At 32.8% G+C, this 15,287-nt stretch overlaps 2 protein-coding genes across 2 annotated transcripts in view; one reads left to right on the top strand and one right to left on the bottom strand.

The window, feature by feature from the left end:
• LOC120781812 (pro-corazonin) overlaps positions 1-985 on the top strand; it is a 1,554-nt gene extending 569 nt beyond the window's left edge. The window contains exons 2-3 of the mRNA XM_040114034.1: positions 329-508; positions 567-985. Coding sequence (XP_039969968.1) covers positions 339-508; positions 567-732 — 336 coding nt within the window. The 5' untranslated portion in view covers positions 329-338 and the 3' untranslated portion in view covers positions 733-985. The remainder of the gene's footprint in view (positions 1-328; positions 509-566) is intronic.
• A 9,526-nt stretch (positions 986-10,511) lies between these two features.
• LOC120766221 (T-cell leukemia homeobox protein 3) overlaps positions 10,512-15,287 on the bottom strand; it is a 37,340-nt gene continuing 32,564 nt past the window's right edge. The window contains exon 4 of the mRNA XM_040091596.1: positions 10,512-11,069. Coding sequence (XP_039947530.1) covers positions 10,871-11,069 — 199 coding nt within the window. The 3' untranslated portion in view covers positions 10,512-10,870. The remainder of the gene's footprint in view (positions 11,070-15,287) is intronic.

Below are 15,287 nucleotides of genomic sequence, written 5' to 3'. Positions count from 1 at the left end.
CATTGTACTTCGTTCAGTTACATGTTACTGTATGTTAAATATTCTTATTTATTATTTAAGAAGTTTTGTGATATATATTTACATATACATATATGTACATATATAAATTGCAAATAAGTTAAAAGAGTAAGAATTTTAATGAATATAATAAAGTAGACTAGGAATTTACTTATATAGTACAATATACTCATGTATATGAAGATATATACATATATGTACATACATACATTTTATGAAAGACATTTTCTTTTAAAACAACACAAATCTCCTTTAAACATAATTCAATCGAATAAACATTTAAATAATGTGCAATAATTACTATTCACAGCATAAACATCATGTTCAAATTATTCTTCTCAATGGCTGTCCTCTGCTTCTTGGCCACATGCTTCGGCCAAACGTTCCAATACTCGCACGGCTGGACCAGCGGCAAACGGGCCGTGAACACTCATCGTGACAATGATATTGCCGAAATGCTCCAACAAGATAGCGAGCGCAAATTGGAAAGGTGCGTTCAAATCGAAACTATTTTCAATATTCATATTTAATCACATTTCATTATTTAGATGTCTCATGCAGTTGCAATATTTATTACACAATCCCCTGTCGATTCGTGCCGGCGTTCAAGCTCTGACTCCAGTAAATGGTAATCTATTTGGAAATCGTCATCAATCAAATGAATTGTACGAAGAGCTGAATGCTGCCGAGACGAACGATTATGTAAAGCATTAAAACGTGATTATGGCCATAAAATATTAATAAAACGAAACGACTCGACACGAATTTAGTAGTATATTTAATAGAATATTTGGAACAGCATAAATACGCATTTACATAATACAGTTATTTATTGTACATATGTATGATTTCGTTAAAATATTTTACGAACTATAGTTATAATATTATATGCATTTGCAAGTCTAAAATTACTATAAATGTGCATACTTTTACATATATACATATGTACATACATAAGTAAATAGTGCAAATATAGCAAAAAGCTAAATTGAAAAACAAAATATGTGTTTGTGTCAAAGAAGGGAGTAAAAAAATGTTCAAGGTCGTGAAATAATTTCAAAAACTGAGAGACTCAATGGGTTTTCAAAGAAATTTTTGCCGCTATTTTTTTCGGTATATAACAAAGCATGAATTTGCTTAAGCTGTGTTAAAGTCTTATTTTGAGTTCATAATTTGTGTAAGCGCCTGATTTTAGGCAATGATCAAAAATATATGAAACATATTTTGTCAAAATTTTCATTAAAAGTTGTCGCTAGAACATATATCTTACCATGAGTAGCATATAAAATCTCTTTAAATGATCCGAAAAGTGATTTTTCATGTATTAAAATCTAAGCTAACCTCTTTGCCAGGCACCTTCGGCATTAACTCTCTCAACGCCTGCGGATAGACTTTAATTTTGCGCTTATAACTAATTGATTGAAATATTAACCTAATCTACGCTAGCATTAGCTAGATATATATGTTTGTATGTATATACATACTCGTACTTACACTTTTGTGCAAAATATTGGCAATATTATGTATGGCAAGCAGCCTTATTACATTTTTCCACTTTTAAAGTCACGTTTTCTCCCTTTTCTTTGCATATGACCACTTCTCCTCCCAACAGTGTCGTTATGTAAATAGCCAATTGTATAACAAGCAACTGCCCTCATCAAATATTCATAAACACCAACTTTGGTTACATCATAAAATTATCAGGGGTGTATTTGGTGTTGCTCAGTATTTTGTTGTAACAACATAATTTCATAACTCATGCCGCGTGATAAATGTCTTGTTTATACGTGTGTAAATATGCGTAAATGTTTATATGCAGTTGGTATAAGGATATGCTATTTATATACATTAGGGTGGGTCTAATGTTATCAATAAATATTTTTCGGCGTTGAATATTAAGAAAAAAATAATTGACAAATGAACAGATACATTTTTTTGTTAAAAAAATTATAGTTTTATCTTTAGTTTAACACTTTCAAAACAATGTTTTTTTAAAGGCACAATTTTGTAAACGCCCTAATAAATAATACATATATACAGTGTGCACTAAAAATATCAATCGCCTTTTATAAGTTCTCCATTACTGGCGTAGAAACCGCTTACACGATTATAGCCGAAGCGGCCCAAAACTGTCAAAAACCATTGCTTTACAGTATTTTCTTAGATAAACAGGAATGGTCCTTATCATATCTAGTCAAAGAGGCTGGAATCAGTCATTGAAACATAGGTGCGCTCCCATAAACCATTCGAAAATGTGTGGTTTCTAAATGAAAGTAGTTTGTACACCTTGCGTCATGAAATATATTTGGTAAGTGCGTTAAGGCGTAAAACAATCTTCAAGGAGTACACTTAGTGTGACGTCGATTTTGGTGAATAAAAAAATCTAAAATATCGATTGTTTTGAAATTTGCAGGGTATATTTATACATGCTTCAAAAATACATAGTGAAACTTTAGAGAAAAAAATTAAAGGTGTTTTTTGAGATATTCGAAAAGGTTCTTTACTGATGAAGTGATTCCAGTCATTCTTGTGGTTGGAATCTAAAAATTATAAATTCTCGTTAAACTAAAGCCTATGATAAAAAAAATAGCAATAAAAAATTAACAAAATAGCGACGTTAAAAAAAATAACTTAAGTTTTGTTCTGCCAAATTCGTTTTTGGATAACATCAGTTGAATGTTGAACTGAGCGGTTACCCTTTAAATGGCTGTAACTGAAAAACTATTTCAGATAATGATTTGAAATTTTAATATGTTATTTTCAAAGCTATAAATCGATATATTATTGAATAATGAAAAAAATTTATTTTTTGAAAATTTCACACTAGGTGTGCATCTTAAGGTTAGATATACATATATATTTTATGAATATGCAGTAAGATTTTTGAAGAAAAAATTAAATATTTTTCGACTCGTTCCGATATCTAAAAAATAAGGTTCTATGTATATTGCTGTAGTGATTGCGGCTCTGTGGATAAAACTTAAAAAAAACTCTCACTAAAACATATTCTTCGTACAATGCAAAAAACAAAAATTGACCAAATGGAGGCATTTTTTTAAATTGAATTAATCAAAATTAAACAGGTAAGCTACTGTATTGAACATCTAGAACAATTTTTTAGAGATCGGATCATTTGTCTCCGACAAGCAATCAAATTTGAAAAATGTAGTTTGTTTTTGATTGAACTAAGCTGCTACATTTTAGAAGACTGTAACTCTAAAACTTTTTGAAAAAAATTCACTCAAAAACTATTTGAAATAAGTTTAGTATGTTACTTTTAAAATATCGAAATATGTATAAAAGAAAACAAATTTTGATTTTTTTAATCACACTAGTTGAGATCCTTAAGTGGTTTCATGAATTTCACGGCTTCAAAATATCGATTTTTCTATTGCCTTATTTAATTCTATAAAACTTCTAGAATATTGATTTAAATGTTCAAGTTGATCCGAGTAATAGTTTTGGAGTTACAGCGTTGAATAGTTGCGTGCTCTAGGTTAGCTATAGATTATCTTAAAACTTGAAACGCGTTTTTAACGAAACCTTGTTTTCAAAGTCGGTTTTCAAGATTTCTCGCGAACTCCTCAGCCGACCTTAATGAAGTTTTACACTTTCGAGATATTATTCACCAGATCTTACACGAGGGATATGGAATTTTCAGTTACAACTATTAGAAATAAAAATTTGAGAAATTTTCATCAAAATTTGATACATATAGTATGTAAAAATGTCTGCCGAAAATAGAACTTTCACTTATTTCCGATCAATACCTAGTTTATGGTCTTAACTAAAGCGCGTATGTTTTTCTTTTTTACTTCAGATGAATTCTGCTGTCAACGCGGAGGCACTTATTTTCCGAGGGATTGCCAGAAGTAACGCTGTAAGGGCCGAGTTTTGAATATTTTTGAAAATTTCACAAAATCTTTGAAAAAAATTTATATTTGAAATAATAAAAAATTGAAAAAATATTTTATTTTTTTATATGAAAAAAGTATTATTGAAGATACATATGGCTTAAGGAAACCCATAAAATGACAACTTATATGTGTGACTTTGGTTGTGTGATCGGTGTGATGCAATAAAATATCGCCAGAAGATCGCTTTTAATCGATAATGATATAGATATAAAACATGACATTATATAGATATAAAATATAAATATTTTTTATAATACATGGGCAAATTAGAGCTCTTAAATTTATTGGAATAACCTGAAAGCCGATACAAATATTCAATCACATTTATTTTATATTCTGATAATTATAAAACAATTAATTGCCTAGCATGCATTTTGTTACATAAGGGCGTACATAAAAGTCTACCCAAAAGTATCTAGGCTTGGCACAAAAGATTTGCAAACACTTTGATTGTAACAACAACAACAAACAACAAACAAATCATTCCAACAATCATAAATAAACATCTACTTTCGACACACACACATATGCACATACGAGTATGCACTCCTATTAACACAATAAATGAATACAAAACACAAGTGGTAAATGATTGTACATTTGTAAGTCACGAAAGAGGGTGGTGCTGGTGTTGCAACGACTTTGGCTTTGGCCGGTGGCGGCGGCAAACGAAATATGTTTTCAAATTGAATTTCTAGCTAACAAGGTAATTGATCCTCGGGGATTGTTTGTGAGGGCTGAGGCGGGATGATTGCAACAAAGTCCGAATAACTCTGTCATTCGTGTTTAATTTTTCCTTTTTCATTTACAGCAAACATTTCACGAGATGTCCGAACATCCACACAAACATACATGTGTATTAGAGCTTAAGCTACGGCTGCTGTTGTTGTTGTTCGTTGTTGATTGCTGCAGTGGCTGCTTCACGCTATGGCATTGGGCGGCGAACGTATGCTCTGGGAATTGGGGAATATGAATTTTTATCTTTTAATCTGGCAAAAGAGCAAAAGTAAAATTAAGGACATCGGACATATTTTCAAAAGTGTGTGTGTGTGTGTGCGTGTATATTCATTCACTCATAGCCTGCCACAAGCTGACTGATGCCGTTTATGGCGAGTGACACTGCTGGCAGGGCGCAGGAAACACTCGTAAATCGCTATGAGCTTTTCGTACGCTTTCGCACGAGTGAGGATGATGGTGGTAGAGTTGACGTCCGAAGCGTAAATTGCATTAAAATGCAATTACAATTGATGCTTCCTTGCCGTTGTTGCTACTGCGTTTCGCACAAATGCAAATACATACATAAATATGTATCGATAATTTCCCAGGCAACATTGTTCGTTGTAAAAGGGCCCTGTAGGAATTTTTATGTTAATATTTAAAAATGTTTATATGCACCAATATATGTTTATATATATATACTTGTATTTACATTTTAATAGCGATTTATTAATATTTTTTGTTTTTAATATACTGTTATTTTTATTATGAAAATGTTTTTTTGATAACATTTTTCCGAATATTTTTTATTTAAATCTTAACTTAATCCGCTACGAAGCTATAATAGCCTGGGTTTATTCTGATATTGTAGCGTTGTCTTGGGCATTAATCTATGTTAAATTTCGTGAATATGTCTTGTTCCTGTGAAAATTTTCAGATTAGTATTTCAAAAAGTGATGGACTAGTTCGTGTATAGGTGGGCACACAAATAGTCACGGCTAAATCGGCTCAGCTGGGCCGTTGATCAGGGTATAAAAATCCAATGAATACGCTAATTATTCGTATTAATGACGAATTATTTAAAATTACAAGGTTTTAAGTGTTTATAAAGGTTTGGAAAATCATTTTTGGCTGTACTCTTAGTATATTAAATTTAATAGAATATTATTTTCTAGAAACCTATTTTTAAACTCTTCTTTTACATACCCATTGCCTAAAAGTTAGGTTAGGTTAGATGGCTGATCCCTCAGCATGGCTCACACTTAGACTGCAATGCACGGTCCTTTGTCAAGTCAAGCCAGTTGACCAACGCTTGCTGAGCTCGTCTGAGGCCTATCAGTCCAGTAGTAAACAAAAAAAAGCCAACGGAGCTCCAATGGTAATTTATTTCCAAATATTCGACAAAAACTAATATTAAACTACAAAATAAATCTGAAATTTAGTAAACAGCCTCAACCATCGTATCATCATAGTCGCAAAATGCTTATTAAATCAAATTGCAATTTCAAGGAAATATAGAAAATAAGCAAATTATTAATTTTGTTTGTGATGATTATTTACTTAAAAGACGCGCTTCTAAAATTGTAGCAAAAATACTTCGTGTTGTATAAAAAGTATAAAGTGTTACTATTTTTCCTGCAGGGCTATCAAAACCTGTTCTCACAACCAAATTCGACACTTTGTTCTCAATTCTGTACAAAGTGCATTCTCTTGTCCTCTGCTGCACGGGGTTTTAGTTTGTTAACGAGGACTGCTCGCTCTTTTTCTCACTCTCTATAAAAGTGCTTGTTGACTTTTATTGAAATTAAATTTGCGTCACGATCTCCAGTGCTGTGGAGAATATACATATACACACACATAAGCATGTAAGCAACACCTTTGCAATTTCATAACCTAACAACAACAACAAAGTATTTGAAATACACATATTTTCTGTGTTGTTGACAGCAGATATGTCACCGGCGTTACATAGCATTCGATTGCAATTGCAAAGTTGCGCATCAACACGTTGAACGGTCTACCGTTAAAAATGCGAAGCCGAAAAATAAATGCAAAAATTTTGGTGCTGTAGTAAATTTTGTTAAATTTTCAGGTTTGAACGGAGATGAATTTACCGCAATTGTGCACTCTCTGCAAATCTCATTAAATATTAAGTGATTAAAATTTATTACAAATAATAACTGGCTGAAACTTATTTGCTTGCAACACCACACTCCTCACCCGCGTCGACACACGTCTCATGAGTTTATACTCGCAGTTGTAATGGGTATGCAGTGCACTTGCTATTGTAAATGTCACTCGTGTGTGAAAATCCGTTATCCGTTTGGCAATTACATTAATAAGAGCGAAAGCAGCGACATTTCGGGTAAAGTGCCAAAGTAATAAAAACAATAAGCAAACATATAAAAACGATTGTCAAAATGATGTGAAACAGGATATGCGTGTAACCGCCGCGAAATACTCGCGCACGAACAACAACACACATGTATTTAATACCACAGTCGCAGCAGCACTCGGAGGGCTGGCACAATAACGCCCTTTCAATTAAGCACAGCGCATCATTTTTTTCGCCTTTTTCCAAGTCAAGGACATGCAAGGATAATTGCCTTTTAGGGGTGGAAAAAAATATACATAATAATTTACAGTTTGATTACGTAGCAGGTTGGGCCAGCACGCCAAGCCCAGTTGCTGTTTCAGCTCTTCCTCCTGCGACTACTGGATGTTAAATGAAGAGCGCGCTTCGACACGTGTTTTGCCGCAGCGCAGCGTTTTTGTAACAAGTTCATCAATTTCAAATGTTTTCCAGACGTTATGTCAAATCCGTTGTCTCTGCTTAATTTTTCCTTCCTTTCGATCTTTTATCGCCGCTGCCGGGTCTTTGGGGAATTACTTTCTACGCGTATGTAGTCAAGAGTCACGAGTGCATTTGTATGAAATGAGCATATCCATATCAACCATTTAAACGGTAGAACAATAAACAAAGCAAATACACCAACACGTTTTTACCGTTAAGCACGGATGAGGGTTTGAAGTCAAGTGCCTTCTAAAAAAATGTTAAACCTTTTCAATGCCATTAATTTGAACAACATAACATTTGTAATGTGGCACTGCAAGGAACTGTGTTAAATAAACCTTGAATGTACATATACACATTAGGGTGAATAAAAAAAAAAACCCAAAAATAATACCAAATTTATGAGTTAAAATGAAACTATATACGGAGAAGGAAATATCCCTTTAAGATATGATTTTTAGCCTAATTTTAAAAGGTGTTTGTAAGCATTCACAGGTATATTTTTAGCGGTACATAAGGGTATAAGAATATCTTTAATATGATTTTGATCGGTTGGTTCTTATAGCAGCAGCTATGTGCTGTAGTAGTTCGATCTTAAACGATATGTTTGCATATTGCAGCAAACGTTTTTTATGATAATCTGAGTCAAATTAGCGAAGATATCTTGTCAAATGAAAAAGTGTTCCATGCAAGGATTTGAGTTCAACCGGTAAGTTTGTCAGCTGTGTGCTATACTTGGATATCTTCTTGAGAAGAAAAGATCTTTTGAAAATTTTCAAATCGATATCTTAAAAACTAAAGAACTAGTCCTCTACAAAAAAAGACGAGCACAAAGTTGGTGAAAACAAAATTACATTAAAGAAAACACAACTTGACTAAATTTCTTCAAAAGATATCAGTGATTTTATCACAAAAAAATTGCTAGAAACACGGATATATTTATGTCTTTGAGTATAAGTTCGTTTTTACCCATTAATTAAATTTTAGTATTTTTTTGGCTCACCCTAATGCACATGGATATTGCCAAATACTTATTTTAGAAAGTTTTGAAAGTATGAAGCAAGTTTTAATTTTCAAATCTTTGCACCATTACAATAATTTGATATTTGCTTTCGCTCGGCCATCGATTTCGGCTGAGTGTATTGATACTCCACCGTCTATCATCTGTTCCACTTCGTACACACGCGAATTCTATTAAAATTTTAGCATTTTGTAACTCAATGATTTGATGATGATGATAATGAAAAACACGATTTATTTCTTTTTATCAGATATTTACATAAGTTTGTACATTTATTATTTTAAATAATGCGTCGTGTTTTATTATTACTGATTTTTATACACGATTTCTTGTGGTTTTATTTAAAGTTAACCTAAACTAATTAAAATATTCTAAGCTTTGTTGAAGTCGGAAAGAGTTTCGCAAGCGATTTAGTGTTTGTGCTGTTGTTCTTCTCGTCCTTTTTTATGTCTAAGAAAACGCAAGTGTTAAAAAAGCTGTAATCTATGTTTTTCTAAATGTACTAAAGCGCTTATGGCATACCGACAGTTATTACGATTGTTCTATTTGCACTCATTTGCCTTAAAATATTTCAGTTAAAGCGACAATGTTATAAAATGCCTGGAAGTTTATTTGAATTGAAAAAATTGTATTAAAGCCGACGGTATATGTTTAGAGTACATCCGCTCCAGGAATTAATTTACAATTTATAGGATTGCAAATATATAGTATTTCAATATTTCGCTAGTAGCTCTTGGGAGCTAATCCTGAATGATTGGGTCTCAGTTAAACTGAGCGAATATCGGTTGAACCTATACTACTGTAAGCACAAACTAAGGTGAATTTGTCTATAAAATGTAGTTCAATTCTTAATTTTTTCTTCCAAGTCTATTTCATCCCCTTCAAAGTAATCCTGGTCCGATAAACCGCACTTTTGCAAACGCTTTTACCAGTCCTCTAAACAGTCGGAATAGTATTCTTCCGCTGTAGCCTTCAAGACCTTTTTTCGATTCGGTTTTTATCACCTTAATTGTGTCAAAACTTTTGAGTTTGCTGAATTGCCAGAAGTCGCATGAAGCCAAGCCAAGCGTTCACAGTGATTGAGGAACGATATGTATCTATGAGTCGAATTTTTTTTCAAAATAGTCGCGAAGACCACTGCAGTATGACATGACACATTATTGTGATAAAGACACCACAATAGAGACTTGATGCGTTTGAGACACAAAACGTTCTTCAAAATGCTTTGAGCTGAGCCAAATGTTATTCCAATACTATCAGCGAGGTCTCTAATTGTCAATCGATGACTCTCAAACAGCAAATCTTTGATTTTTGAAGGTCTAGAGACGCATTACTGTATTCATAACTTCTGATTAGGTGTCGAAACAATCCATAGAATGTCGCTCCAAAAATGAGTCGACACCGAAAAAAAACAAAATTGATTGTCTTCAACGAGTGCCATCCTTAGGCTCCTATTTTGAAGGCGATATTAAAGATTTGTATAAAAATACTTGAAAATGGTTTTTTTTGTTAGTCTGAGTACATTTTTATAGTTCCGTAATGTTTTTGTTTGGAGAAATATGCTATTAATAATATGATTAATATTTTCTCGATTTGATTAAAGATCATATAAAATCAGTGTAATTAGCATTGAAAATAGTTCCCAACTCAATCTTTGTTCTTTAAAAATGCGCTTTGAAGGCTCAAGTAAAAAATTTGTATGAAAGTGCTACTTATCGTCCTATTTTGTTGTGATATTTGCGCAATAACCAGTCATATGCCATAATTGCTTATCTAACTTATTAAAAAATTTCTAAAAACGAATGTCAATAGCTTACTACTATATATACATTACAATTACTTAGCTTATTTTAATTGATTTTTTACTACATATTAATACTATTTATTAATTTTCAAATTGAACTTTAATTGAAGCCTTTTTTAGTTTAAAAGCAAATTGTCACAAAGGAAATTAAATATACAAAGACTCCATTATTTCGTTATAAATAATTTAAAAACTTTTTTCAAAAGCACTATAACTTTACCTGACAATAAATAAAAAAGGTTTCAGCTACATCTACAATGCAAAAATGTTATTACACTTTCAATTTTGTTTTTCTTTTTTATTTTAGAATTCCTCTGTGACAACTTAAGTTCGGCTTAGTTTTATTTTAGTTTGCAGAGTAATTAAGTTTTTTTCCTCTTTACGCTTATAAATTAAACAGTATAGCTAATACTTAATTTTTGTTGAGATTAATTCCGTTTGCTTGTATTTATTATATATAATATTTAGTATGTATGTATGTGTAAGTGTAGTAGATTTTCCTATATATACAAAGCATATCACAAATGAACTTTACTGCACTTAGATATTTGGTGCACCAGTACGGTTCTGGTTCCGGCTTGTCCTTAGTGTGGGGAGGATTAGCAACCAGCCGCGTGTGTCTCAGCCCAGGGCTGGAGTCCGTGCAGTGCCGCCAATGGAGCACCGTTAACCGCTTGTGTGGACAGTTGCGCGGCTGGTGGTGGCGCAAATCCTTTGCTAATTGCTTCTGCCTGCAGGGATAACATCAGACGATTTGCCGCTTGACGTTCAGCTTCGCGCTCCTCAGCCGTTTGACGTCTGCAAAGAAGCCAAAAAAAATAAAATTAATGAAAGTGGGGGAAAATTAAAATTTGTCCATAGTTATTTATGTGTTGGTAGATTATTTTTAGAAAGAATGTCAGAAATGTTATTCAAACACTTCAAATTATTTTAATTTTGAGGTGTTAATGAAAAATGAAAGAACTTTTTGATGTTCGAAATATACTCGGTCATTTAATATTGGCTTTCAGGGGGCGACCAATTTTAGAAAAAAATCTATAATTTTATATGTCAATAAAAATTCTTAAACCCACATTATTTAAGAGAAGGCATTTTTTAAGGTTAATTTTATTTAACTTTTGTAAATAACGGGTGATCCATTTCGAGGTTTTCTAGTTAAAAAAAAAAACATAGAAACTTCAAATAATGGAAAATGGTTATTATCATTCAAAAGAACATTCTTTGGCATTTTTTTTGAATATTATATCTTTCAAAAAATCAATCCGTTGAGTCCAACTTTCCAAGGCCTGATTCGAAGCGACATTGTCCATATGACAATATTCCTACAGAAAAAAGTCTAACGGTGTCATATCACACGATCTTGGTGGCTAATCGACCGGCCCAAAGCGTGAAGTTATCTGCTCACCGAAGTATTCTCTCAACAAATTGATTGATTGCGATGTGTGGGAAGTGGTGCCATCTTTTTGATAACGCTCGCCATTGACGGTTCTCACCGTCATCGTTTCAAACCGTGGTTTTTTCTAGATGCAATGACAATTTTTAAATTTTCCTAGATTGCACTTCGTCCCGAATGCGGCAATTTAACCTCATCGGAAAGTTAGTTGGATTTCCATCTGTGAATCGCAATAAAATCGATATATTTCTGAAACGCATAGTGAAGATGAAAAATGGGTCACTTACGACAACGTCAAGCGAAAAGGTTGTGACTGGCCGCGGAGAGCCGGCGCAAACAGTGGCCAAGTCAGAATTGACGGTTAGGCAGTTTTAGCTATCTGTTTGGTCGGGAATCATCTACTATGAGAACTCACCACAGAGAAGTATTTGCAAAAAAAGTTGCCCTCCAATGCCCAAACTCTTAAATAGTTCGGATCTGTACAGCCAACAGTTGGACCGTCTGAAGGAAGCAGACCAACAGCGGCCATCTTTAGCCAATAGGAGAGAAATTGTGTTCCATCAGGACAACGTCAGGTCTTACACCTTGATATTGACTTTGGTGATAAATTCACTTCAAGACAAGAGAAAATTAGACTATCCCGGTAACGAGGGTTTTCATGAACTTCAAAATGGTAACAAGTTAAATTATAACTATATTAAAGAAAACCTTCAACTTTATACAATTTTTTTAATAATTTGATTATTTTGCACTTCGAGATTCCAGTTTTATGGCCAATTGCCCAATTTGGATCGAAGTCATCCAGTAATGAGTTAATGAAATAAGTAGTGTGACTACGGTGTAAATGGCTTGTAAGAGTATTGACTGAGTTCTAGCACATTTCGCTTCAAATTTTATGCGTACCTAAATACTCATACGACGATTACATAACATACGTTAATATTCGTATCTAAAATAGTCAAAATTTAATCACCGTCCATTTAAAGCAGATAAAATATTCATATTCATATACCTGCAATCATATACATATCGACATATCTATATTCCTAAGAACCCATGAACGCTTATAGCAACTTGTATGGCCGCTGACTAAAGTAATTACGGTAAATCGGTATGCATTTGCCCATTTAACAAATACCGTTATGCGACCTTGTGTTGTTGTAGTCATTGAATCAATGACAGTTTGTTAATGAATATTTAAACGAGAAATAATTTCAAAACTAATTAGTGTATGCACATGCTTACCAACACACACACACTCACATTTGTGTATATGTATGCATCCTTCCACGCCCACAAACCAAAATTAAGGATCTGATTGCTGATTGCCTGCGTTGATGGCACAAATGCAATAAACTGTGGCTTGTATGTGCTTGTGGGTTGGTGGACACACCAATATGCATATTCAGAAGTAATAACTGTTCACATGTGCAAAATACACACCTATACATAAGCCATTATGAGAGTTTTTGCGTGTGTATTTGTAAACTTTTAAGTTTATCCTCATTCTTGCTCGTTATTAATTAAGGTAAGAAGAAATGTTGATGAAACCGACGGTGACAGCACACATTTAATTCATTACCGTAACTACAACTACAACTAAGGCATTTACTGATTGCTCCAGTACTGCATACTCCCCCCTCCTCGAAGGAAAATGGAGTTTGCGCATTTAAGTTAATGTGCGCCACAGATGTGAATTACCCACGCAAATATGTAAGTGCATGTGAGTAGATGTATTTGCATTGGGGGATGAAGCGCCATATTGAATAAGTCATAAGTTAATGATATACCCTCGTAAATGCATACCTATTCGGTTTTGGTTATGAGAGACAGGGCAGGACAGGACAGTGGGATCGATATTTTGAATTATGGTGTGTAGGCATGTGAATTTAAGAGGAACATTTCTGGAAGTAAGAAAAATTAAAGTGATGACATTAGAAACAAAAGAGGACATGATATCAGAAGTATCATTAAGTGTGGCTTCTGTTCGAAAGCTCATATATTTGAGATACAATGACAAAAATTGCTAACAAGATTCTACAAGCAAAGAGTAACTCTCATAAATTCAACTAACTTTCTATTTATAAATTAATTCAGTATTAGCGGCGAAGACAATTTCGTTTGAAAATCGAAATCGAAAATCTTCGATTCGCTCTTCTTTCTTCCGTTAGATCTTCTTAGTAAGAGAGCTAAGTAATTTTCATGAGAAAGCAACAGTAAAGACATCATTTTGAGATGCGATACAAGAGAGTATAACTTATTAAAATGGTATAACTACATGCCATGCCACATATCTCCATATAATTATGCCAAAATATTAGGTTTATACCAGTTATTTCCTCAATTCGTATAAGTTGTCATCTAAGCGAAAATACTATTAATAATTTTCTTCAAAACCTCATTATTCGGCTTTTCCCACGTTTGAAATTTAATATGTAAAATAAAAACAGAATTAAAATCATACCTTTTTTGAAAAAAAAGTAAGTGTATTGGGTTGGAAATAATGCATTAAAAGATGATTGAATCAATATTTAAATGAATTTTTTTGATAATCATTTTAAAATTTTTATTCTCAAATACCGCATTGAAACATTAAATACAATTTTTAATATCAAAAATCGGATTAATAACTAAAAATAAAAATTTCAAACTAAGGGTAGGTAGGTTTTTAAGGTAAAAAAATACGTTTTTTGCGAATTTATTTCTTAAATATAAATTGAGTAATTTTATTCTGATCGTTTGAACATTATTGACCAAAGAGACCTTTTGACAATCTAGGGAAATTATTCGAAGATAAAAAACCAAGAAAAATTAGTCAAATTATAATCAAACTAAAAGTGAAAACTGCTATCTTCCACTGAAAAAATCCGACATTTTGGGATGGAAAACACCCTTAATGTAAAAAAAAATTTGCTAAACGATGGGGGGAAGTACATTATTTTATACGTCAAAAATGTATACAATGTTTGAAATGAATCGGTCAAGCAGTTTTGAAATGGCAGTGGCCACAGACTTTGAAAAAGTAGTTTTGAGAAAAACGCGTATAAAATGTATATTTTGTATAAGTTTCTCCATTTAAGCATCGATCTGAAACACACACCTACCCAAGAAGCTGCACATTTGTTGGAAACCGATATCGGACCACTTTAGCATATAGCTATCATACAAACTTTTGTATTTATGAAAGGCTTATAGCTTTGGTGCAAACGAAATCAAAGTTTTTTTTGTTTTTATTAAAATTTTAATAAATTACAAATTTGTTGAGTCGCACATTTTCAGTTTCGGTTATGTCTCTTGGTTCTCCGAAAGTGGCGGAGAAAGTCTCTGGATGTTTCCACCTCACCCTGCTCCATACATTTTATTCCGAAACTCGAATTAAAAAATAAATTTCCAATTTTTAATTTAAAATTTTTTATTAAAAAAAACTCGCAACGCTGTTATATTATATTCATATTATATTATATTCATATATGTGTTATATAAAATAAACACATACCACTTATGTATATACATACATACATATATACCATATTTTCATCCAAACTCCAATAGCTCAAAATCTACCATACACTCCGTCTGTCTCTTTAGTAAAGCAAAGTGTGCTAAACACACACACACATACA

The sequence above is a fragment of the Bactrocera tryoni genome, chromosome 1 (assembly GCF_016617805.1).
Source record: "Bactrocera tryoni isolate S06 chromosome 1, CSIRO_BtryS06_freeze2, whole genome shotgun sequence".
NCBI classification, from domain to species: domain Eukaryota; kingdom Metazoa; phylum Arthropoda; class Insecta; order Diptera; family Tephritidae; genus Bactrocera; species Bactrocera tryoni.
The sequence above is the reverse complement of the archived record's forward strand: the minus strand, read 5'-3'. Positions and strand labels throughout refer to the sequence as shown.